At 44.4% G+C, this 26,941-nt stretch overlaps 1 protein-coding gene across 1 annotated transcript in view; it reads left to right on the forward strand.

Annotated features, from left to right (window-relative positions):
- Window positions 1-2,916: 2,916 nt before the first annotated feature.
- The window catches only part of golph3a (golgi phosphoprotein 3a), a 91,211-nt gene continuing 67,186 nt past the window's right edge, over window positions 2,917-26,941 (forward strand). Inside the window, exon 1 of the mRNA XM_068031995.1 lies at window positions 2,917-3,348. Coding sequence (XP_067888096.1) covers window positions 3,154-3,348 — 195 coding nt within the window. The 5' untranslated portion in view covers window positions 2,917-3,153. The remainder of the gene's footprint in view (window positions 3,349-26,941) is intronic.

Genomic DNA, 26,941 nt, shown 5'->3' on the forward strand with positions numbered 1-26,941 from the left:
ACGTTAATGATTTAGACGTGAATATAGGAGGTATGATCAGTAAGTTCGCTGATGACACAAAAATTGGTGGTGTCGTAGTGAGGAAAGCTTTAGATTACAGGACGATATAGATGGACTGGTAAGATGGGCGGAGCAGTGGCAAATGGAATTTAATCCTGAGAAGTGTGAGGTGATCCATTTTGGGAGGACTAACAAGGCAAGGGAATATACAATGGATGGTAGGACCCTAGGAAGTACAGAGGATCAGAGGCATCTTGGTGTACTTGTCCATAGATTACTGAAGGCAGCAGCACAGGTAGATAAGGTGGTTAGGAAGGCATATGGGATACTTGCCTTTATTAGCTGAGGCACAGAATACAAGAACAGGGAGGTTACGATGGAGCTGTATAAAATGCGAGAAGGCTGAGGGGGGGACATGATTGAGGTATACAAAATTATGAGGGGCATTAATAGGTTAGATAGGAAGAAACTTTTTCCCTTAGTGGGAGGGTCAAAAACCAGGGGGAATAGATTTAAGTTAAGGGATAGGAGGTTTAGAGGTGATTTGAGGAAAATAAATTTCACTGAGGGTTGTTGGAATCTGGAACGCACTGCCTGAAGAGGTGGTAGAGGCAGAAACACTCACAAAATTTAAGAAGTATTTAGATGAGCACTTGAAACGCCATAGCATATAAGGTTACGGGCCAAGTGCTTGAAAATGGGATTAGAATAGTTAGGTGCTTGATAGCCGGCACAGACATGATGGGCCGAAGGGCCTGTTTCTGTGCTGTATAACTATGAGTCTACTTAGCTGAAAAATTAACAAACCACAACTTGTACTTTAGTGCTTTCAGCAAAACAAAACATTCCTTACTGGTTAAGACATATTCAAACAGTAGGGTTTCAGGAAACTCAAAAGTGAGGAGAAATGTTGCATAGTGGAATGGTTTGAGAGAAAATCTTGTATTTTTATATTAATAGCTTATACAATCTGTCATATATATCTCAGAAACTACTGTATATAATACATTGTTTTGAGGTGCAGTGACTTTCATTATGTGGACAGATTTAGCAAGATCCCACAGGAATAATTTGAATTACCTGTGTTTTTTGGATGCCAATGATTGAGGGGAAAATGTTGCCCAGAACACTGGAAGAACTCCCTAATCTTCAAATAATGGCTTGGGATCTTCAAAATATTCTTCTCCCTGCTCCTGACCGTCACCTTCCCTGTAGATATGGAAGGAGTCTGCTTGCACACTAGGTCAGATGGCAAGCTCCACAATCTATCAAGGCTGAAAGCGAAGACAAAAACACACCATGTCTTGATCGGAGAACTCCTCTACACTGACCATGCTGCGCTAGTTGCTCACACGGAAACTCAGCGACAAAGACTCACGGACTGTCTCTCTCGTGCCTGTAACTTGTTCTCCTTAACTACAAGTATCAAGAAAACCATAGTCATGGGACAAGGTGGTGCATCGCTCCCCCCGCTGTTCACTAAATAACGCCCCACTGGAAGTGGTTAGCAAATACTGCTGCCGTGGCTTCACCATGATAGACAATCTGTCCCTTGATGCAGAGATCGATACATGCATAGGGAAAGTAGCTACCATCTTTGGCCGACTTGCAAAACGTGCATGGGATAATACCAAGCTGACCCTTAGCAACAAGCTGATGGCTTCTAAGGCCTGTGTTCTCAGCACCTGGCCGTACGGCTGTGAAACATGGGTGACCTACAGCTACTAGGAAAAGAAGCTCAATAAATTTTTATCTTCGCTGTCTGCAGCACATTATGGCTATATCCTGGCAGGACAAAATCACAAATGTGGCAGTCCTCGCAAAGGCAGAGCTCCCAACTGTGTAGGCACTAATCAAACAGAGGTGGCTTCGGTGGATTGGACATGTCCGCAGGATGGAAGACTGACGCATACCCAAGGACCTTCTGTATGGTGAGGCCGCCGGGACCGGATGACCAGTGGGGCGCCCAATGCTCTGCTTCAAGGATGCTTGCAAGTGTAACATGAAGACCCGAAACGTTGACAATCTCACCTGGAAGTCACTAGCTGGTGAAAGAGGAAAATGGCAACACATCCTGTGGACTGGTGTGCACTACCATAATGACCAGTTGCTACAGCAGCTTGACAAAGATACCAATGTCAAAACAACACACGTCACTTGATGCTTCACATGCAGCACTTGTGGCAGAATCTGCCTCTCAGGGACTGGCCTTCACAGCCATCAACAAAGGTGCACCAAGAGATTAGAGGGGAGATGAGGAAATATTTTTTCGCCCAGAGGATGGTAGGGGTCTGGAACTCACTGCCTGAAGGGATAGTAGAGGCAGAAACCCTCAACTCATTTAAAAGGTGCCTGGATATGCACCTCAAATGCCATAACCTGCAGGGCTACAGACCAAATGCTGGAAAATGAGATTAGATTGGGTGGCTTTTTTTTGTCCAGTGCAGACAGAATGGGCCACGTGGCCTCTTTCTGTACCGTGTAAACTTTCAATGATTCTATAAGAGAAAACATCCCACCTAAATGGATTGTTTGCTGCGTGCCCATCATCTTTCATCAGTGAAAGGATGCCAACCAATGGTTTGGGATCTTTAAAATACACTTGAGCCATTAAAAGAAGTGAACTCCCTCCGGCCCGAGCGCCCTCCCGGCCCCGCCCCTTCTCCGGCCCGAGCGCCCTCCCGGCCCCGCCCCTTCTCCGGCCCGAGCGCCCTCCCGGCCCCGCCCCTTCTCCGGCCCGAGCGCCCTCCCGGCCCCGCCCCTTCTCCGGCCCGAGCGCCCTCCCGGCCCCGCCCCTTCTCCGGCCCTCCCGGCCCCGCCCCTTCTCCGGCCCGAGCTCCCTCCTTGCCCCGCCCCTTCTCCGGCCCGAGCTCCCTCCCGGCCACGCCTCGTCCCTCCTTCGGCTCGATCTCCCCCTCAGCAGCGTCTGCCACATCCCTCTGTGACGTCACGCGGGCCGACTCTCTGCTCCCTCCGCCGCCATATTGGTGGAAAGTAACCCAGTTACGGGTTTCTCGGTTTCCCCCGGAGTTTATACCCATACCGCCGGCGTTGAGCGAAAACAACCGCTCCCCTTCGTGTTAAATTTATGAAGCCTAACTGCTGACAAGATTGAAGCAACAACGGCCGCCTCCGATCCTCCTCGAGACCGCCATGTCGACTCTCACCCAAAGGAACTCCGGCCTCGTCCAAAGGAAAACCGAAGCTTCCAGGAACGCGGAGAAAATCCCCGAGGACGACGAGGACCGGAGAGCCGAGCAGGACCAGGACGATGAGAAAGGTGACTCCAAAGAAACTCGCCTGACCCTGATGGAGGAGGTCCTGCTCTTGGGCTTGAAGGACCGGGAGGTCTGATTTGTTTTATTCCGTTTCCGTTAGATGCGACAAAATCATTATTTCTGCATTTTTAAAAAGTAAGCCGCCTTATATGTATAAAAGTGTAGGCCTCCAGAATTGTATCAGTCAACCTAACTTAAACGGAAGGACTTTAGAGGAGAGACGGGTTTTGAGATGATTGATGTGCTTATTGACCAATAGTGAAGGAAACAGCTGTTGAAAAAGAACATGGGATGGAATTGGTCCAATAGGACTGGAAGGAGAGCGGGTCATCCGCATATTAAGTGCGATTGGTTGTAATAGTACACAATATCCCCACTGGCTGAAAAGCAGCTCAGTTCCGGTTGTAGGCTCTCTAAGGGCCAGGTGTAGGTGATAGGAATAATAATGATGAAAAAAAAATGCCTACTTTCGATAATCTTGTGGAGTCGTTCATTGGACAGGCCGTGCAAATTTTTCTGGTGGGGCCTTGAATTTGATAGGAGATTTAAACAAAAGACTGGACATTGGAAGTTTAAAAAATTCAGCGCCGTTAACTCCGGAAAACATGAGGCAACAGCAACTTATTTATAAAGTTCCTTTAATGTAGTAAAATAGCAAAACTTCACAGGAACGTGTAAAACAAAATTTGACACTTGGAGATATCAGGGAAGAAGGCCAAAAGCTGGGTCAGAGAGGTAGGTTTTAAGGAGTGCCTTAAAGGAAGAAAGTGAAATAGAGAGGTGGAAAATTTTACCGCTTAAGCCTAGGCAACTGAAACGCAGCTATGGTGGAGAGATTAAAATTGGGGATGCTCAAGAGACCAGAATTGGTGGAGTGCATAGGTCACGGAGGGTTGTGGGACTGGAGGAGATTACAGAGATAGGAAAGGATGAGGCAGTGGATGGAATTAAAGGCCAGGATGCGCATTTTAAAATCAAAATGTTGCCTAAACAGAGGGCCAATATGCGTCAGTGAGCACCGGTGATGGGTGGATAGGAAATATGCAGCAGAGTTTTGGGTAACCAAGTGTGCGGAGGGTAAAATGTGGAAGGCTGGCCAGGAGTGTATTGGAGTAGTAACGTCTAGACGTAACAAAGACGTGAATGAGGGCTTCAGCAGTACGTAGGCAGGGTGGAATTGGGCAATGTTATGGAGGTGAAAATAAAGGGTTTTTCTGATGGTGCGATATGTGGTTAGAAGCTCATTTCGGGGTCACCCACGATGCTGGGGTTGTGAACAATCTAGTGCAGCCTAAGACATTTGCTGAGGAGAGGGATGGAGTCATTGGCTAGGAAACGTACTTTAAATTGGGTTTTTGGTATATACAAATGACATGGATCTTGCAGAATTTCAAAATTTGCCAATAATTTCAAACGGAGGAATGGCAAACAGTGAGGATGATACAAACTGCATGCAACAGGACATAGATATGCTAGCAGAATGGGAGGACAAGTGGCAGATGGAACTTAATACAGACAAGTGTAAGGTGATGCATTTTGGCAGAAGGGATAGGGTGAGACAATATCAACTTAATGGTGCAGTTCTAAAGAGTGTGCAGGAACAGAGGGACCTGGGTGGGCTTTCATGTGCATCGATCTTTGAAGGTAGCAGGACATATTGAGAGTGGTTAGTAAAGCATATGGGATTTTGGGTTTCATAAATAGAGACATTGAGTACAAAAACAGGGAAGTTATGCTGAAACTTTATAAAACTCTGGTTAGGCTCCACCTAGAGTATTGCATCCTGTTCTGGTCACCATTCTTCAGGAAGGATGCAGGAGTCCTTGAGAGAGTGCAGAGGAGATGTACCAGAATGGTTCCAGGATTGGGGGGGTTTTAGTTACAAGGTTAAGTTGGAATGGCTGGTGGTCTCATTGGAGCAAAGAAGATGGAGGGGAGATTTAGTAGAGGTGTACAAGGTAATGACAGGCTTAGATAAGTTAGACAAGAAAAAACTGTTCCCATTAGAAACATAGAAAATAGGAGCAGGAGTAGGCCAGTCAGCCCATCGAGCCTGCTCTGCCATTCATTATGATCATGGCTGATCATCCAACTAAGTAACCTGTTCCTGCTTTCCCCCCATATCCTTTGATCCCTTTCACCCCAAGAGCTATATCTAACTCCTTCTTGAAAACATACAATGTTTTGGCCTCAACTGCTTTCTGTGGTAGTGAATTCCACAGGCTCACCACTCTCTGGGTGAAGAAATTTCTCCTCATCTCAGTCCTGAAAGGTTTACCCCGTATCCTCAGACTATGACCCCCGTTTCTGGACTCCCCCACCATCGGGAACATCCTTGCTGCATCTACCCTGTCAAGTCCTGTTAGAATTTTATAGGTTTCTATGAGATTCCCCCTCACTCCTTCTGAACTCCAGCGAATATAATCTTAACCGACTCAATCTCTCTTCATACGTCAGTCCCGCCATCCCAGGAATCAGTCTTCGCTGCACTCCCTCTAGAGCAAGAACATCCTTCCTGAGATAAAGAGAACAAAACTGCACACAAAATTCCAGGTTTGGCCTCACCAAGGCGCTGTATAATTGCAGCAAGACATCCCTGCTCCTGTATTCGAGTCCTCTCGCTATGAAGGCCGACATGCCATTTGCCCTTTTGCCGCCTGTTGCACCTGCGTGCTTACCTTCAGCGACTGGTGTACGAGAACATCCAGGTCTCGTTGCATATTCCACTCTCAGTTTATAGCCATTCAGACAATCTGCCTTCCTGTTTTTGCTACCAAAGTGGATAACCTCACATTTATCCACATGCATCTGCCATGCATTTGTCCACTCACTCAACTTGTCCAAATTACCCTGAAGCCTCTCCGCATCCTCCTCACAACTCGCCCTCCCACCTAGTTTTAACTGATGGTACAAGGACTAGGGGACTCAGATTGAAGGTTTTGGGCAAAAGATGCAGGGAGAATGTGAGGAAGAACATTTTTTTATGCAGTGAGTGGTAATGACCTGGCACTCGCTGCCCATGGGGTGGTGGAAGCAGAGATCACAGAGTCATTATAGCGCTGAAGGAGGCCATTCGGCCAATCGTGTCTGCACCGGCTCTCTGAAAGAACAGTTCCCTCAGTTCCATTCTCTTGCCTTCTCCCCATCACCCTGCACATTCTTCCTTCTCATATAACTATCTAATTCCCTTTTGAATGCTTCAGTTGAAACTGCCTCCACCACATTCTCAGGCAGCGCATTCCAGACCTTAATCACTAGCTGCGTGAAAAAGTTTTTCCTCATGTCATTTTTGCTTCTTTTACCAAATACTTTAAGTCGATGCCCTGTCATTCTCTATCCTTTCATGAGTGGGAACAGTTTCTCTCTATCCACTCTGTCCAGACCCGTCACGATTTTGAATATCTCTACCAAATCACCTCTCAGCCTTCTCTTGTCCAAAGAAAACAGTCCTAACTTCTCCAATCTATCTTCGTAACTGAAATTCGTCATCCATGAAACCATTCTCATGAATCTTTTCTGTACTCTCGCCAATGCCCTCACGTCTTTCCTCAAGTGCGGCGCCCAGAACTGGACGGAATACTCCAGCTGAGGCCAAACTCTAGTGTCTTATACGAGTTCAACATAACTTCCTTGCTTTTGTACTCTATCCCCCTATTAATACAGCCCATGATACTGTATGCTCTCTTAACTGCTCTCTCAACCTGTCCTGCCACCTTCAATGACTTATGCACATATACACTAGGTCCCTCTGCTCCTGCAGCTAGTTTAGAATTGTATCCTTTATTCCATATTGTCTCTCCATGTTCTTCTTACCAAAATGAATCACTTCACATTTCTCTTTATTAAACTTCATCTGCCATCTGTCTGCCCATTCTGAAGTTCTACACTATCCTCACAGTTCACAATGCTTCCAAGTTTCATATCATCTGCAAACTTTGAAATTGTGCCCTATACACCAAGATCCAGGTCATTAATATATATCAGGAAAAGCAAGGGTTCCAACACTGATCCCTGGGGAACTCAACCACGAACCTTCCTCCAGCCCGAAAAACATCTGTTAACCACTACTCTTTGTTTCCTGTCACTCAGCCAATTTCATATCCATATTGTTACTGTCCCTTTTATTCCATGAGCTATAAGTTTGCTCACAGGTCTGTTGGGTGGCACTGTATCAAACGCCTTTTGTAAGTCTATGTAAGTAACATCAACAGCATCGCCCTCATCAATTCTCTCTGTTACTTCCTCAAAAACAGTCCAGCAAGTTAGTTAAACATGATTTTCCCTTAAGAAATCCATGCTGGCTTTCCTTAATTAATTCACATTTGTCCGTTTGACTATTGATTTGGTCCTGAATTATTTTTTCCAGAAGTTTTCCCACCACTGAAGTTAAACTGACTGGCCTGTAGTTGCTGGGCTTATCTTTACACCCTTTCTTTGAACAAGGGTGTAATGTTTGCAATTCTCCAGTCCTCTGGCACCACCCCTGAGTCTAAGGAAGACTGAAAAATTATGGCCAGTGCCTCTGCGATTTCCACCTTCACTTCCCTCAGTATCCTTGGATGCATCTCATCCAGCTCTGGTGCTTTATCCACTTTAAGTACAGACAGCCTATCTAATACTACTTTATCAATTTAAACCCCTCCAGTGTCTGACTTACCTCAATTTTCAACATTGCCTCTGTTGTATCTTCTTCCTTGGGAAAGACAGATGCAAAGTATTCATTTAATACCTCAGCTATGCCCTCTGCTTCCATGTGTAAATCCCCTGCTAAGGTGAGCTGGCAAGATGGATACAGAACTGGCTCGGTCATAGAAGACAGAGGGTATCAGTGGATGGGTGTTTTTCTGAATGGAGGGATGTGACTAGTGGTGTTCCGCAGGGATCAGTGCTGGGACCTTTGCTGTTTGTAGTATATATAAATGATTTGGAGGAAAATGTAGCTGGTCTGATTAGTAAGTTTGCGGATGACACAAAGGCTGGTGGAGTTGCGAATAATGATGAGGATTGTCAGAGGATACAGCAGGATATAGATTGGTTGGAGACTTGGGCGGAGAAATGGCAGATGGAGTTTAATCGGGACAAATGTGAGGTAATGCATTTTGGAAGGTCTAATGCAGGTGGGAGGTATACAGTAAATGGCAGAACCTTTAGGAGTATTGACAGGCAGAGAGATCTGGGCATACAGGTCCACAGGTCACTGAAAGTGGCAACGCAGGTGGATAAGGTAGTCCAGAAGGCATACGGCATGCTTGCCTTCATCAGTCGGGGCATAGAGTATAAAAATTGGCAAGTCATGTTGCAGCTGTACAGAACCTTAGTTAGGCCACACTTAGAATATTGCGTGCAATTCTGGTCGCCACACTACCAGAAGGACGTGGAGGCTTTGGAGAGGGTACAGAGGAGGTTTACCAGGATGTTGCCTGGTCTGGAGGGCATTAGCTACGAGGAGAGGTTGGAAAAACTCGGATTGTTTTCACTGGAACGACGGAGGTGGAGGGGCGACATGATAGAGGTTTACAAAGTTATGAGCGGCATGGACAGAGTGGATAGTCAGAAGCTTTTTCCCAGGGTGGAAGAGTCAGTTACTTGGGGACATAGGTTTAAGGTGCGAGGGGCAAAGTTTAGAGGGGATGTGCGAGGCAAGTTTTTTTACACAGAGGGTGGTGAGTGCCTGGAACTTGCTGCCAGGGGAGGTGGTGGAAGCTGATACGATAGCGACGTTTAAGAGTCATCTTGACAAATATATGAATAGGAAGGGAATAGAGGGATATGGGCCCTGGAAGTGCAGAAGGTGTTAGTTTAGGCAGGCATCAAGATCGGCGCAGGCTTGGAGGGCCGAATGGCCTGTTCCTGTGCTGTGCTGTACTGTTCTTTGTTCTTTATGGTCCCTAATCAGCCCCACTCCTCCTCCTATCACCCTTTTACTATTTATATGTCTATAGAAAACTTTGGGATTTCCTTTAATACTAGCTGTCAGTCTCTTTTCATGCTCTATCTTTGCTTCTCTTATTTGCTTTTTCACTTCCCCTCTGGACCTTTTATATTCAGCCTGGTTCTCAATGGTATTTTCGACCTAGCATCTGTCATAAGCACACTTTTTCTTTATTTTAAACTCTATCTCTTTTGTCATCCCCTTTGAGGGAACATACCGTGACTGTGCCCAAACCATTATTCATCTACCAGTTTTCTTGCTAGCTTTTGACTACAATTTATTTGTCCCAGCTCCATTCTTACCCCATTGAAGTTAGCCTTCCCCCAGTTTTTTTTTTATTTAATTGATTTTTTTATTCGTTCGGGGGAGGAGGGCTTCGTTGGCTATGCCAGCTTAATTATTCTTACCCTGGATTGCTTTTTGTCCTTTTCCATTGTCAGCCTAAATCTTATGATACAATGATCTTCTTCTTTGGCCTCCTTGTCTCGAGAGACAATGGGTAATCGCCTAGAGGTGGTCAGCGGTTTGTGAAGCAGCGCTTGGAGTGGCTATAAAGGCCAATTCTAGAGTGACAGACTCTTCCACAGGCGCTGCAGATAAAATTGGTTGTCGGGGCTGTTACACAGTTGGCTCTCTCCTTGCACTTCTGTCTTTTTTCCTGCCAACTGCTAAGTCTCTTCGACTCGCCACTCTTTAGCCCCGCCTTTATGGCTGTCCGCCATCTCTGGCGATCACTGGCAACTGACTCCCACGACTTGTGGTCAGTGCCACAGGACTTCATGTCGCGTTTGCAGACGTCTTTAAAGCGGAGACATGGACGGCCAGTGGGTCTGAAACCAGTGACGAGCTCACTGTACACTACGTCCTTGGGGATCCTGCCATCTTCCATGCGGCTCACATGGCCAAGCCATCTCAAGCGCCGCTGGCTCAGTAGGGTGTATATGCTGGGGATGTTGGCCGCCTCGAGGACCTCTGCGTTGGAGATACGGTCCTGCCACCTGATGCCAAGGATTCTCCGGAGGCAGCGAAAATGGAATGAGTTGAGATGTTGCTCTTGGTTGACATAAGTTGTCCAAGCCTCGCTGCCATAGAGCAAGGTACTGAGGACACAGGCTTGATACACTCAGACTTTTGTGTTCCGTGTCAGTACGCCATTTTCCCACGCTCTTTTGGCCAGTCTGAATCACAATGATCACTATACCCTAAAGGCTCTCCTACTAATACTTGATCCACTTGGCCCATCTTGTTCCCAAGAACCAGGTCTAGCAGTGCCTCCTTTCCCTTTGGACTAGAAACATACCGTTGTAGAAAATTTTGCTGAACACACTCTAGGAACTCATGCCCCTCACTGTCCTTTACACTGCTATTATCCCAGTCTATGTTTGGATAATTATAACTACCCTATAATTTTTGCACCTTTCTGTAATTTCCTTGCAAATTTGTTTGTCCATGTTCTTCCCATTAACTGGTGGCCTGTAGACAACACTGAGCAATGAAACCGCACCTTTTTTGTTCCTTAGCTCTTGCCAAATTGATTCTGTCCTCAACTCCTCAGGGACATCCTTTTTCTCCAGCACTGCAATGCTCTCCTTAATCAATACTGCCACCCCTCCCTCTTTTTATCCCTTTCCTATCGTTCCTGAATACCTTGTATCCAGGAATATTTAACACCCACTACTGCTCCTCTTTGAGCCAGGTCTCTAATAGTGGCAACATCATATTTCCGCATGGCAATCTGCGCCTGTACCTCACCAGTCTTATTAACCACATTCTGTGCATTCACATACATGCACATTAACCCTGATTCAGACTTTATTACTTTGTCCCTTATGCTGACCCCACCCAATGACGTAATTCCCTATTCTTGTGCATCTTGGTATTCCTCTCTAATACTTGCTCCTGGTTCCCAAACCCCAGACAAGTTACCAGTTTTGCTTCCCTCCAATCTGAGCTCCCTCTCAGGTTCACACCCCCCCTGACAATTTACTTTAAACCCTCCCCATCAGCACTAGCAAATCTCCCTGCGAGGATATTCGTCCCAGTCCTGCTACGATGCAACCCGTCCATTTTGTACAGGTCCCACCTGCCCCAGAAATGGTCCCAATGTCTCAGAAATCTGATGCCCTCCCTCCTACACCAGTTTTCCAGCCATGTGTGCAATCGTTCAGTTCTGCCATTCTTATGCTCACTTGCATGTGGGACTGGGAATAATCCTGAGATTACTGCTTTTGAGGTCCTGCTTTTTAATCTCCTTCCTAGCTCCCTAAAATCTGCTTTCAGCACCTCATCCCCCTCCTTACCTCTGTCATTGGTACCGACGTGGACCACGACCTCTGGCTGTTCACCCTCCCCCAGAAGAATGTCCTGCAGCCGTTCCATGACATCCTTGCCGCTGGCACCAGGGAGGCAACTCACCATCTTGGAATCACGTTTAATGTTGCAGAAAAGCCTGTCTGTTCCCCTAACTAATGAATCCCCTATTACTACTGCTCTTCCACTCCTCTTCCTCCCCTCCTGTGCAGCTGAGCCACCTGTGGTGCCACAGACTTGGCTGTGACTGCACTCCTCTGAGGAACCATCACCCTCACCAGTATCCAAAATGGAAAACCGATTAGCGAGTGAGATCGTCTCAGGGACTCCTGCACTACCTGCCTGGTTCTCTTAGACTGCCTGGCGGTCACCCATTCCCTATCTGCCTGCATACTTCTAACCTGTGGTGTGACCACCTCCCTAAACATGCTATCCACGTAGTCCTCCGCCTCACGGATGCACCACAGTGTCTCCAGCTGCCGCTCATGTTCCGAAACCTGGAGCTCAGGCTTCTGTAGCCAGTGACACTCCTGCCATATCTCAACTTTACAGACTATTATAAGTAGAATAGCTTACCAGTTATTCATGAACCAGTTCCTTCCACTATACCAAAGCGGGAACCAAATACTGGAGGGTTAAAAAAGTATGAATAAAGTAGAAAAATTGAGCACCCCCTTCACAGAACTCGCCACTCACCAAACTCTTATCTCCACGCTCAGCTTGCACTCTGCACTCAGATAATCAATGATTTCAAAAGAAAATTGTATGGCCACTTGAAGGAAATAAACTTGCATGGCTACTGGGATCAAGCAGAGGAGTGAGACTGACTGTAATGCTCCATGGAGAGCTGGCATGGACTCGATGAGCTCCTATGCTGTAACTGGCTGTATGATGATGGCTTTGGTCTTCCCAATATTTAGTTGGAGGAAATTTCTGTTCATCCAGTATTGGATATTGGACACAGAAGTGTCTGACAGTGTAGAAATTGTGGAAGAATTGAGAGGGAGGTGTTGGTGAAGTGGCGCTGGGTGTCATCTGTGTATATGTGAAAACTGACACTATGCTTTCAGCTGATGTCGCTGAGGGTAGCATGTAGATGAGAAATAGGAGGGGACCAAGGATAGATCCTTAGGGTACACTAGAGGTAATGATGTGGGAGCAGGAAAAGAAGCAATTGCAGGTGATTCTCTGGATATGATTAGATAGAAACGAATGGAACCAGTCGAATGCCCTCCCATAAAGCTGGACGATGGTGGAGAGGTGTTGGAGATGGATTGTGTGGTCAACTGTGCCAGAGGCTGCAGACAGGATGCGGGGGGCTAGTTTTTCTTTGTCACAGTCATATAGGATGTCTTTTGTGATTTTGATGGGAGCTGTTTCAATACTGAGGCAGAGACGGAAACCTGATTGGAAAGATTTAAACATGGAGCTCCCGGAAAGGTGGGCTTGGATTTGGTAGCGACCATGAGAACATAGCTAACAAAGAGTCTTTTCATGAAACATCAGCCTAACTTTATTTTTGTTTCAAATACTAATGGACATGCTGTGTACTTCCATTTAAAAATGTCCGAGGTTTGGTACCAAGGAAGGCATGCATAATAATTCCAACAATGTGCACTTAGTCTAACAACTTTGCTGAAATCTTGAAATGTCTGTAGAGCTTGCCATTACGTTTCTTTTGTGACCTCTTGAGCCTTGATGCAGGAGTCAAGTATAGTTTAAAAATACTTGAACGCTTCTGCATTTGCTAAACCTGTCTGTATGGCTTGCCTTACTTTGAATAGCCTTCACAAGCATTTTTTTTAATGCTGGCTGTAAAAATACACTAGAATTGTTTTAGGCCAGGATGTTTATTAACTGAATTTTCAGAATAGTTCTGATCTAAATCCAAAACTAAGGTGAGACTTGTCAAATTTTCTGTGCACACTGCAGTGTGGAAATGTGCTTAATGATTTTCCATAAATTTAAATGATACTTTTTGTCCCTTGATTTGTTGTTGCGGTAGCTAAATAAAGGACATATGCACAGCACTGTTTGCTTATAAAAATGTTGATTTGAATATTATTTACATTTTTCTCTTTTATTGAGTACCTTTCTTGCACAACTTTCAAAACAAATTTAGAAAACCTCATTTACACCGCAAGTTCTTTGAGAGCTTTGGGGGCAAACTAGTGTAGGTTTGAGGTTATTTGAAATCAGTTGTTGTAAAACTGAGCTGCACTTTAACTGCACTTTAACCATTTTTAACTGTAAAATAGGAATTAAATTAACTGGTTCAGGCAATGTTTCATGCTATAGCAATGATTCAATGTTTGTGAATTTGACCAAATATATCTTTAGTGATGATTAAGGTTGTCTTCCATTACAAGTATATATCTCACATTTAGGTATTTGAACTGTACTTTTGCAAATTGTTAAAGGTAAAGATCACATTTCCCATTTTTTTAAACTCCAAACAGTGTGCTGCAGATTAGAAGGTGTCACCTTTTATACTAAACCAAGCTCCACCTGGATGCAAATAATTCTTTGTCACTATTTATAAGAGGAATAAGGAGTTTTCCTGTTGTCTTGTAAATCAGATGTAAAGCACATTGGAACTTCTTGAAGATGTGATATGGTGCTATGTATAAATACAAGTTTGTTCAACTGTGCAGAAGCTTTCAATTGTAGGTTCAGATCATGTAGCCAATTACAATCTAACATAGAATATTATAGTTTATAATGCATTTCAAATTTACCATTGATAGAAATTTTAAAAATACAATCTAAAAAAAATCAGTGTAACTAAAATAGCAATAACTTTATGATTTTAATAAAATGGGAATAGTTCATTATTTCCTAAAGTGGTAGAATAATGTTGACATTAATGCTGAATAAAATCCTAGCCTATTTAGTCTGGGTTTATAGAGTCAACATAGGATCCACTGCAGTGACTCACCTTGGCTTTGACAGCACCAACAAGCCTGTGACCTCCGCCACCGAGAAGGACAAGGGCAGCTAGTGCACGGGAACAGCACCCCCTTCAAGTCCTAACGTCAGTCTTTCTTTGGGTCAAAATTCTGGAGCTTCCTGCCTAACAGCATTGCGGAGGTGCCTTCACCACAGAGATTGGCATCATTGAATCTATGAAGGATGATGGACGCGCAGCAAGCAATCCATTTAGGTGGGGTATCTTCTCTTGGTGCACCTTTGCTGATTTGCTGTGAAGGCCAATCCTTGAGAGGCAGGTTCTGCCAAGCATGCACCACACAGACTTCAGATTAAGAAGGCGGCTCACTATCACTATCTCAAGGGTAGCTAGGGATGGGCAATAAATGCTGGTCTTGCCAGTGACACCAACATCCTGAGAATGAATTTTTAAAAAAAGGCAATTGTGCCCCGATAAATAGAATCAAAAATAAATTAATTCCTCTGTGTTACTACTATGGCCATATCAGCTATTTGTAGTTGCTGTGATCCATTTTATAGAATTTACATTTTTCTCTTCAACTAATTTTGTTGCTGCAGCTAGGTTTCTCACTCCTGTGTTGAAGCCATTGATTCCTTGCTGGGGTGCAGTTTTGTGGTCAGTGGTCACTGTTATTTTGTTCATGTGACCATTTTTCATACATGAACATAAGACTGCAAGTGTCAGGATATTTTGACTGTCAGGTATTGAAGCTCAGCCTGATCCTGTCCTAATATGACACACCAAATTAATGTGTATTTCCAGGAGGTGTCACTGACTATTGGTCAGGCATGGGAGACTTGTCTGATTTTCTTTTGCCTGCCCCAGACCTGTTGATTCCTGATGCATCGGTTAACCTAGCAGTTATTCAAATGAATCTGGCTTATAAGGCACTGCTTTAATTAACTGAGCCACATGGGACCTTTTTTCTTCGTACTTAATGTGCTACCATAGCATAGGCTGATGGTTATTTTATTTAATTGGAAAATGTTTGCTAATTTGTAGTATGCCTCAGACCTTTGAGAGAGTTTCTCACCAAAATAATTCCCAGCAAGGCACTTTTTTGAAGTATGACATTGTAATCTCTTAATAGTGTTTTAATTGGAGCTAGAAAAGAGTATTTGGGTATGTGGTTGCTGGAAGTTAATGAGTGGAGATTGGGCATAGAGAAGACAAAATTGGCAGTAAAATACAATTTTGCTACCCAAGTTCCTACAAAAATAAACAACATGAGCTGTCGCATGTTAAAGAATTATGGTCTTGCTTTGGTGCGGAATGAAGTTAGTAAATAGGCAAACTGTTTGGTAGTAGTGCAGAACAGCTACATTGAATGTGCTGAAACATCGGGATTATTCCATCTTCACAATTGTAGTTGTAGAGTAAGTCAAAGGCAGAACCATGAAGCTGAGCCAAACATATGTCGCCATCTCTGTTTTAGCGTAGCAGCTGCACATAATAAGTGCTTCCATGGAAACTGCTTCTTTAGACCAGTTGTGGAATGTTAAATACAAAAAAAAGGGATTCGATGTACTTTCGAGATCTTGTTCAATCTTTTCTTATATAGTCTTTCCTTGTGTTGTGAATAAGACTGAATTGAAAACTTAGAATGAAGAATATAAAATATTTGAATATAAAAGCAAGTACTGCAGATGCTGAAAATCTGAAATTAAAACAGAAAATGCTGGAAATACTCAACAAATCTGGCAGCATCTGTGGGGAGGGAAAGAGAGTAAACGTTTCAGGTTTCGGAACATGAAAGGTCATTGACCTGAAATGCTAACTTTGTTTTTCTTCCCACAGTTGCTGCCAGATGTGCTAAGTATTTCCATCATTTTCTGTTTTTATTAGTAGAGAAAATATGTTGGGATTTGGGATATTACCTGCTAATCTTACATGGTGAATTCCTGATTGTACACAAATCATTGTTGTAACACAAGGAACGAATGGGGATGAAAGCCAGGATCATTATGATTATTGATGCATCTTGCAGGGCCAGTTACTGTAAGGTGTTTGTCTTGCAACAAATTCGGTCTTGCGTCTTAGTGTGGGAGATCCATTTCAAAAGGTTGTCTGAAAACTAGTGTTGGATTTTAAAAAAAAAGTTTAAAAGAAAGTTGTTAATTACACATCAAATAGTGTACTATAAAGGAGGAGCTCAAATCCAAATGGTTTTGCTTCACCCATAGTAATCAGTATCTCCTGATTATGCTATTTACATAATTTTTTCATTTTCAAAGTATTGATTTTGCTTTTTTATCATATCCTACAGAAGTACTATGCTGAATAGAGAGTGCAATTTGAGAAAAGTGAGTACTACTTGGGACATGACTCTTTATATTCATTTGAGCTTTGAAAGCAATTAGAAAATTGTGCCTACTTGTAATTGTGCTGGTTAGATTACAGTTCAAGTTGCGGAATCTTCTATGAGCCAGTGTATTTGGGCATCCTATTAGAACCTAATGGTTTTATTTTCTTTGAATTAAAAAAAATTATGTATTTAAGAGTGACAACCTGGTGCAGTTTTATTAATATAGCTGAAAATGGGATGCATCACAAAAATAATTTTTTTTTTAAATGGAGTTTTTTTTTGGGTGGCGCAGTGGTTAGCACCGCAGCCTCACAGCTCCAGCAACCCGGGTTCGATTCTGGGTACTGCCTGTGCAGAGTTTGCAAGTTCTCCCTGTGACCGTGTGGGTTTTCGTCAGGTGCTCCGGTTTCCTCCCACAGCCAAAGACTTACAGGTTGATAGGTAAATTGGCCATTGTAAATTGCCCCTAGTGTAGGTAGCTGATAAGAGAATTGAGGGAAGGTGGGGATGTGGTAGGAATATGGGATTAATGTAGGATTAATATAAATGGGTGTTTGATGGTCGGCACAGACTCGGTGGCCGAAGGGCCTGTTTCAGTGTTGTATCTCTAAATAAATAGAAAAATAAGTGTCCATTCCTTACCATCTGAGAGTAACCTGGTTTTAAGATTACAGAAAATTATTTCTACAGAAAAATCTATGCTGAACTTGGTGTACACTAGTCAATTTCTTAGTAAATACATGCCTGCGAGTGCCTGTGTACCCAAGAAAATTAGTGCATTTTGAACAGCATTCCCTAATCTTGCAATGTTAATCGGGACACAGGGCCTGATCCAGCAAATTGAATCTTAAACCAACGTAAAAGATAGCGATTTTTGGTGTAACCCATGAGTTTAAGATTCCCTTTTGCCCAGTTTCTGACTGGATTGCACTGATATTACTGGCATGAACAAGCATACCTCATAGTCTTTAAGAGACCAAGTATTTTTGAAGGTTATAATTCTAATAGTGCCTCATTTTAAGGCATTGAATGCAGTAATAGGAATATTTATAATTAACCTATCTCCTATGGCATTGCTCAGTTACAGGATATGCTGCTCTTTTCTTTGACATAGGTCAATAATCTGTTTTATAGGTCATTTCCTACAGCATTGCACATGGACAAGAACATTGCATCTTTCTGCAACTGTTTGTGCTTCCCCATGCCCACATTCACTTTGTGCCATGCTCTCTGTCTTTGTCTGCCATCTTTTCCACTCTTGCATACTTTTCCACTGTCGAATACTTTTCTCACTTGGGCTGCAGAGTGTAATCCGGCTCTAGTCAAGTACATCAAATTGAGCCTAAAATTCCAGATACAAGACCACAAAACAACCAAACAATAACAATGATTTTAATTAAGAATCACTTAACATTTCTTATGTTGAAAATGCTTATGCCAGTACCTATTTACCTGGGGAAAAGTTGAAGATGGTGTTCAAACCAAATTCAGTACATTTTTGTCATAGGAACATAGGAGCAGGAGTAAGCCATTCAGCCCATTGAGACTGCTCTGCCATTCAATACGATCATGGCTGATCATCCACTTCAATGCCTTTTTCCCACGCAGTCTCCATATCGCTTTATGTCATTGGTATTTAGTAATCTGTCAATCTCTGCTTTAAATATACTCAGTGACTGAGCTTCCACAGCCCTCTGGGGAGAATTCCAAAGATTCACAACTCTGAATAAAAACATTTCTCCTCATTTCGGTCCTAAGTGGCTACCCCCTTATTTTGAAATTGTGTCCCCAGGTTCTACACTCCCCAACCAGGGGAGACATCTTAGCTGCATCTACCCTGTCTACCCTTTTAACTATTTTGTAGGTTCAGTGAGATCACCTCTCATTCTTCGAAACTCTAGGCCTAGTTTCCCAACCTGCAGATTAAAGTCACCCATGATTACTGTATTATCCATGCTACATGCTTCTCTAATCTCCTGATTAATACCATGCCCCACACTACCACTACTGTTTGGCCTATAAACAACTCCTACCAATGTTTGCTGCCCCTTGCTGTTTCTTAGCTCCACCCAAACAGATTCCACATTTTGTTCTTCCGATCTGAGATCCTCCCTTCTTAATGTAGTGATCCCATCCCCTATTATCAGTGCAACACCACCTCCTTTTCCTTTTTGCCTGTCCTTCCTAAATGTCGAATATCCTTGAATATTCAGTTCCCAGTCTTGGTCACCCTGTAGCCACGATTCTGTGGTAGCAATTAGATCATACCCATTTACCTCTATTTGTGCCTTTAAATCATCTACCTTGTTGTGAGTGCTGTGCGCATCAGGTAGAGTGCCCTTAACTTTGTCGTCTTGACATTATTCTGCATTCTAAGCCTAGTTGATGCTTGCCTTTGTTTTGCCTGCCTTCTAATGTCGCTTGCTACTTTTCTATCTCCAGCTACCTGTTCCTTCCAATTTGAGCTACCCTTCAGGCTCCCATCCCCCTGACAGGCTAGTTTAAACCCTCCCCAACAACACTAGCAAATCTCCCTGCGAAGACATTAGTTCCGGTCCTGTTACGGTGTAGCCTATCCAGGTCCCACCTGCCCCAGAACCATTCGCATGCCTCAGAAGTCTGACGCCCTGCCTCCTACACCAATTCCCCAGCCACGTGTTCAATCGATTAGTCCTCTTATTCCTATGCTCACTAGGCTGAGACTACTGCTGTTGAGGTCCTGCTTTAAATTTCCTTCCTAACTCCCTAAAATCTGCTTTCAGGACCTCGTCCCTCTTCCTACCTATGTCATTGGTGCCAATGTGGACCACGACCTCTGGCTGTTCACCCTCCCCCAGAAGGATGTCCTGCAGCCGCTATGTGACATCCTTGCTGCTGGCACCAGGGAGAAAACACGCCATCCTGGAGTCATGTTTACTGCCGCAGAAACGCCTGTCTGATCCCCTGACTATCGTCTTCCCCTATCACTGTTGCTCTTCCACTCCTCCTGTACAGCTGAGCCACCCGTGGTGCCACAGACTTTGCTCTGGCTGCACTCCCCTGAGGAACCAACGTCCTCCAAAAGGGAAAACTGATTAGCAAGCAAGATAGACTCAGGAGACTCCTGTGCTACCTGCCTGGTTCTCTTAGAATGCCTGGCAGTCACCCGTTCCCTTTCTGCCTGCATGCTGCGAACCTGCAGTGTGACCACCTCCGTAAACATGCTATCCACATAGCCCTCAGCCTTACAGATGCACACCAGTGACTCCAGCCGCCGCTCGAGTTCCGAAACCCGGAACTCAAGCTTCTGCAGCCAGTGACACTTCCTGCAGATGTGTTCGTCTAAGACACGTGGTGCGTCCGTGACTTCCCACATATCGCAGGATGTACATTCCACTTGGCTGAGTTGACCTGCCATACTGTAACTTTAAAAACTATTTATTACAATTAGAATAAATAGAATACCTTACTAGTTACTCACCAATCAGCTTCTTCCCCTGTACCAAAGAAAGAGCCAGGCTGAAAAAAGGTAGAAAAAGAAAGGAGCCCCTCACTCAGCCACCCTCAGTGCAGACAAAGCAGCATCATACTTTCTGAAAAACAACTAATTCAAACTTCTGAAAACCAGTTTAAGCCAGCTGCTAAGTAACTAGCTGCAGCTGCTCCCAGAGAGCTTATTTATTTTTATTTATTTATTTATTTAGAGATACAGCACTGAAACAGGCCCTTCGGCCCACCGAGTCTGTGCCGACCAACAACCACCCATCTATACTTAACCCTAGAGTGATCCCACATTCCCTATAACCTACCTACACTAGGGGCAATTTACAATGGCCAATTTACCTATTAACCTGCAAGTCTTTGGCTGGGGGAGGAAACCGGAGCACCCGGCGAAAACCCACGCGGTCACAGGGAGAACTTGCAAACTCTGCACAGGCAGTACCCAGAATCGAACCCAGGTCCCTGGAGCTGTGAGGAAGGTTGGAATAAAACTTAACTTAAGGAGTAATATTGTTAACTGCTACCTTGAAGAAAAAACTAGTATTTAGATAGAAATTAACCCTTTAAACTCCTTCTCACCAAACTCAGCAGTTCTCAATCATGATATGCTTTCTGCTACCTGATTCTTTTATTGTAATTTTCAGAAAATAGGGATTGTTGGATTTTCTGCTGCTTGCTTGTTCCTTATTGCCAGTTTTTCAGTCTGCTTTTTGTTCATTTATGGGGTGTGAATGTCGCTGGAAGGGCCAGCATTTGTTGCCTATCCCTAATTGCCCTCGGAGGTTGGTGGTGGTGACTTCCAGGTTTTTGAGCCAGCAACAGTAAAGGACCAGCGATATAGTTCCAAGTCAGGATGGTGTGTGGCTTGAAGGGGAACTTGCAGGTGGTGATGTTCCCATGCCTCTGCTGCCCTTGCCCTTCTAGGTGGAAAGGGTTGTGAATTTGGAAGGTGACATTGAAGGATCCTTGGTGAGTTGCTGCTGTGTGCATCTTGTATACAGTACACACTGCTGCCACTGTGCGTCGGGAGGGAGTGAATGTTGAAGTTGGTGAATAGGGTGCCAATCAAGCAGACTGCTTTGTCCTGGCTGGTCTTGAGCTTCCTGAGTGTTATTGGAGCTGCGTTCATCCAAGCAAGTGGAGAATATTCCATCACACCCCTGCCTTGTGCCTTGTGGATGGTGAACAGGCTTTGGGGAGTCAGGAGGTGAGTTACTTGTCTCAGAATTCCCAGTCTCTGACTGGCTCTTTGTAGTACTTATATGGTAGGTCCAGTTAAGTTTCTGGTTAGTTGTAACCTCCAGGATGTTGATAAGGGGGATTCAGTGATGATAATGCCATTGAATGTCAAGGGGAGATGATTAGACTCTTTCTTGTTGGCGATGGCCATTGGCTGGCACCTGTGTGGCGTGACTGTTACTTGCCACTTATCAGGCTAAGCCTGAATATTGTGCAGGTCTCACTGCATATGGACACGGACTGCTTCGGAATCTGAGGAGTTGAAAATGGTACTGACCAACAGTGAACATCCCCACTTCTGACCTTATGTTGGAGGGAAGGCCATTGATGAAGCAGATGGTTAGGGCTAGGACACTGCCCTGAGGAACTCGTGTAACGATATCTTGAAGCTGAGATGATTGGCCTCCAACAATCACAACCATCTTTCTTTGTGCTAGGTGTGACTGCAACCAGTAGAGTTTTCCTCCCATTTTCCCATCAACTCCAATTTTGCTAGGGCTTCTTGATGCCACATTCAGTTAAAAGCTGCCTTGATGTCAAAGACAGTCACTCTCGCCGCACCTCTGGAATTCAGCTTTTTTGTGTTTGGAGCAAGGCTGTAATGAGATCTGGCAGAACCCAAACTGAACATTGGTGAGCAGGTTATTGGTGAGTAAGTGCTGCTGCAAATAGCACTGTCAATGACATCTTCCATCATTTTGCTGATGACTGACTGAATTGGATTTTTGTGAATAGGACATACTTGGGCAATTTTCCATATTGTTGGGTAGATGTCAGTGTTGCAGCTGTACTGGAAGAGCTTGGCTAGGGGCGTGGCTCGTTCTGGAGCATAAATCCTCAGTACTGTAGTCAGGATGTTGTTGGGGCCCATAGCCTTTGCTGTATTCACTGCTTTCAGCTGTTTCTTGATATCACGTGGAGTGAATCGAATTGGCTGAAGACCAGCATTTGTGTAAAGCTGGGGGCCTCTGAAGGAGGCCGAGGTAGATCACCCACTTGGCATTTCTGGCTGACGGTGGTTGCAAATGTTTCAGCCTTGTCTTTTGCACTGACGTGCTGGGCTGTCCATCATTGAAGATGGGGATGTTTGTGGAGCCTCCTCCTCTAGTTAGTTGTTTAATTGTCCACCATAGTTCAGATTGACTGGATGTGGCAGGATTCCAGTGCTTTGATCTGATCCGTTGATTGTGGGATGGTTCTGTTCAGCATGCAATGTGTTGTAGCTTTGCCAGGTTGGCGCCTCTTTTTTAGATCTGCTTGGTGTTGCTCCTGGCTTACTCTCTTGCACTCCTGATTGAACCAGTGTTGATCCCCAGGCTTGATGGTAATGGTAGAGTGAGGGATATGCTGGGCATGAGATTACAAATTGTGATTCAATACAATTCTGTTGCTGCTGAAGGCCCATAGTGCTTGAATGCACAGTTTTGAGCTGCCAGTCTGTTCTGAAAGTGTCCCATTTAGCACAGTGGTAGTGCCACAAAACATCATGATGGATATCCTCAGAGTGAAGATGAGATTTTGGCATTCTGCAGTGGTCACTCCAACCATTAGTCATGGACAATTCTGCTGCTGCTGATGGCCCGCAGTGCCTCATGGATGCTGTGAATTTATCCCATTTAGCACAGTGGTAGTGCCACACAACACGATGGAAGGCGCTCTGTGTGAAGAAGGCACTTCGTCGCCATGAGCACATTACGGTGGTCAGGCCTACCAATGCTGTCATGGACAGGTGTATCTGTGATAGGTAGATTGGTGAGGGAGAGGTCAATAGGTTTTTCCCTATTGGTTCTCTCGCCACCTGCTGCAGGTGTAGTCTGGTGGATATGTTCTTCTGGACTCTGCCACCAAGCTACTGTTGGTGATGGCCATTGAAGTCTCCCGCCCAGAGTACGTTCTGTGCCCTTGCTACCCTCAGCGCTGCTTCTAGGCGTGTTCAACATGGAGGAGCACTGATTCATCAGCTGAGGGGGAGCGGTAGGTCATAATCAGCTGGAGATTTCATTGCCTTTGTTTTACCTGGTATCATGAGACTTCATGCGGTCCAGGGTTAATGTTGAGGATTCCCAGGGCCACTCCCTCCCAACTGTATATCACTGTGCTGCCACCTCTGGCGGGTCTGTCCTCCTCGTGGGACAGGATGGTGATGGAAGAGTCTGGGTCATTGGCTATAAGGTTGATTCAGAGGGTATGACTTTGCCGGGCTGTTGCTTGACTAGTCTATGGGACAGTTGTCTCAATTTTGGCACATCCCCAGATGTTAGTGGGGAGGATCTTGCAGGGTTGCCTGGGCAGGGTGTACCTTTGTCATTTCTGGTGCCGCCTACTTTGTATGTTGGGATTTGTTTTATAAATATTACATTTGAGCCAGTTGAGTGTGCATATACAGGTGCTATGGGCAAAATATATGCCAGATACAGTATATTTTATTTATATAATTTAGTGTGTAACATATATGTGTGGTTGACTCTTAACTGCCCTCTGAAATGGCCTAGTAAGCCACGCAGTTATATTCAAGAAGGTGGCTTTGTGTGTGTGTGTAACGTGTATGTTGCTGGTGAGCAGTCGGTTGTGTGTATGTTGGCGATGGGGTGCACATCTGCAACGAATGAAATTGGAAAAATGCTGATAAGAAATCCTTGGCGCCAATGAACTAAATACATTTTGATTACTTCTTGGAAAATAAATACCATCCTCCTTACCTATTACAGATATACAAATAACCACCGTTACATTAATTTCTGCATATAATATGGGAGAAACACAACTCTTAAATTTTGTTTAATTTTCTTTTTCAGGAAAGTCAGCTCAGAAAAGATTTGGAAGGGTTTGTACTTTGCTTTGCCTTTGATCTATAAAAGAAAATAACACATTAACCATGATTTTTGTTTTTGTTCTTGGGATTTGGATGTCACCGGCAAGGCCAGCATTTGTTGCCCATCTTTAATTGCCCTTGAGAATGTGGTGGTGAGCTGCCGCCTTGAACCACTGCAGTCCATCTGATGCAGGAGCGCCCATTGTGCTGTTAGGGAGGGAGTTCCAGGACTTTGATCCAGTGACAGTGAAGGAACAGCAATATATTTCCAAGTCAGGATGGTGTATAGCGTGGAGGGGAACTTGCAGATGGTGGTGCTTCCACGTATCTGCTGCCCTTGTTCTTCTAGGTGGAAGAGGTTGCAGGAAGGTGCTGTTGAAGGAGGCGCAGTGAGTTGATGCAGCGCGTCTTATGTATGGTACACACTGCTGCCACTGTACGTCAGTGGTGGAGGGAGTGAATGTTCAAGGTAATGGATGGGGTGCTGATCAAGTGGACTGCTTAGTCCTGGATGGTGTCGAGCCTCCTGAGTGTTGTTGGAGCCGCACTCATCCAGGCAAGTGGAGAGTATTCCATCACACTCCTTACTTGTGTCTTGTAGATGGTGGACAGGTTTTGGGGAATTAGGAGGTGAGTCACTTGCTGCAGAATTCCCAACCTGTGACCTGCTCTTGTAGCCACAGTATTTACATGGCTGGCCCAGTTCAGTTTCTGGTCAATGCTAACCCCCAGGATGTTAGATGGGGGATTCAGCGATGGTAATGCCATTGAATTTCAAGGGGAGTTGGTTGGATTCTTTCTTGTTGGAGACCTTTTTTTTAAACTTGTAATGGCCTGCAACAGATTTCTCAAGAAATTTACATTCTTATGAATTTTGATAGACCTGAATGGAAGAAATAAAATCTTATGGCCAGAAAACAGTATAGAGTCATAGTTATACAGCACAGAAACAGGCCGTTTGGCCCATTGTGTCTGTGCGGCCATCAAGCACCTATCTATTCTAATCCCATTTTCCAGCACTTGGCCCATAACCTTGTATGCTATGACATTTCAAGTGCTCATCTAGATACTTCTTAAATGTTGTGAGGGTTCCTGCCTCTACCACCCCTTCAGTGTGTTCCAGATTCCAACCACCCTCTGGTTGAAAAAGTTTTTCCTCAAATCCCCTCTAAACCTCCTGCCACTTACCTTAAATCTATACCCCCTGGTTATTGACACCTCTGCTAAGGGCAAAAGTTTCTTCTTATCTACTCTATCTATGCCCCTCATTATTTTGTATACCTCAATCAGGTCCCCCCTCAGCCTTCTCTGCTCTAAGGAAAACAACCCTAGCCTATCCAGTCTCTCTTCATAGCTGAAATGCTCCAGCCCAGGCAACATCCTGGTGAATCTCCTGTGCACCCTCTCCAGTACAATCACATCCTCCCTATTGTGTGTGTACACTGTGGCCTAACTAGCATTTTGTACAGCTCCATCATAACCTCCCTGCTCTTATATTCTGTGCCTCGGTTAATACAGGCATCTACTGTTTTTCATTGCTGTCCTAGCATTTATAAAGATGATACATTATTCTTCCAGATTTTATCTTAAGATCTAAACTACTCAGGTCTAAAATTTTCCTTGGTAGGTTATTCTAAAACTGACTACCCTCTTTGGGGTAATAATGCTTTATTGCATAAGTCTGAATCTGCCCCTTTTTACCTCTTTTTTTTTAACCTTGTCTGCATGACTCTGCCTGTGCATCCTTGGCCCATCACATCCCTTCGCAGTTTTCACCCCTCCAGGATGAGTTCTAGCTTTGTGAGTTTATCTTTTTATTGTCCTTACATGCTTCCTGTTCTGACAATTTAAGAACTGCACCCAGTACTTTTGATTGCAACGTGGCCAATGCTCTACATCATGGCAGGGCAATATCCTTTGATGTACCATAACTATTTCCAGTCATATAGAGCATTTAACATTTCAGAGAAGTGCGACATTGAGCCAAAGAAGACATTGGGAGGGGTAACTAATAGCTTAAAGAGGTAGACGCTAAGGAGGGTCTTAAAGCAGGAGAGCAAGCTTAAGAGGCAAAGAAGTTTAGGGATGGATTTCTAGAACTTGGGGCCTACACAGTTGAAAGCATGGCTGCCAATGATGTGAATGGAGTGAGGGATGCACAAGAGGAAAGAAGAATTCAAAGCATTGCAGCGCTTGTTCCATGGTAACTAAACTGTGTGCATGACTGTGCACAAAAATTTAAAGGGACCATACACTGAAAAAACTGGCTGTGCGAAACAACTAAATTTTAACGGATGCATTAGTGTTGGGTGGGGCTTGGTGTGACTTAGGACAGGAGGCCAGCTACGAGAGCATTAGAATTGTTGGGTCTGGAGGTAACAAAGGCATGTATGAGGGCTTCCAGCAACATGAGTTGAGGCAGGGCAGAAATGGGGGACATTGCAGAACTGGAAGAAGATGGGCTTTGTGAGGGGAAAAAGGATATGTCTTCAGATGATATTGCCAAGGATCAGCATGTGAATGAGAAATTGAAGTGGGCCAAGGATACATCCTTGGGGGGGCTCCAAAGGTAATGGTGCTAACTATAGTGTTTTGGCTCTAACTTTGACTGGATAGATAAGGGTTGAACCAGTCA

Source organism: Heterodontus francisci, chromosome 1, assembly GCF_036365525.1.
Source record: "Heterodontus francisci isolate sHetFra1 chromosome 1, sHetFra1.hap1, whole genome shotgun sequence".
NCBI lineage: Eukaryota > Metazoa > Chordata > Chondrichthyes > Heterodontiformes > Heterodontidae > Heterodontus > Heterodontus francisci.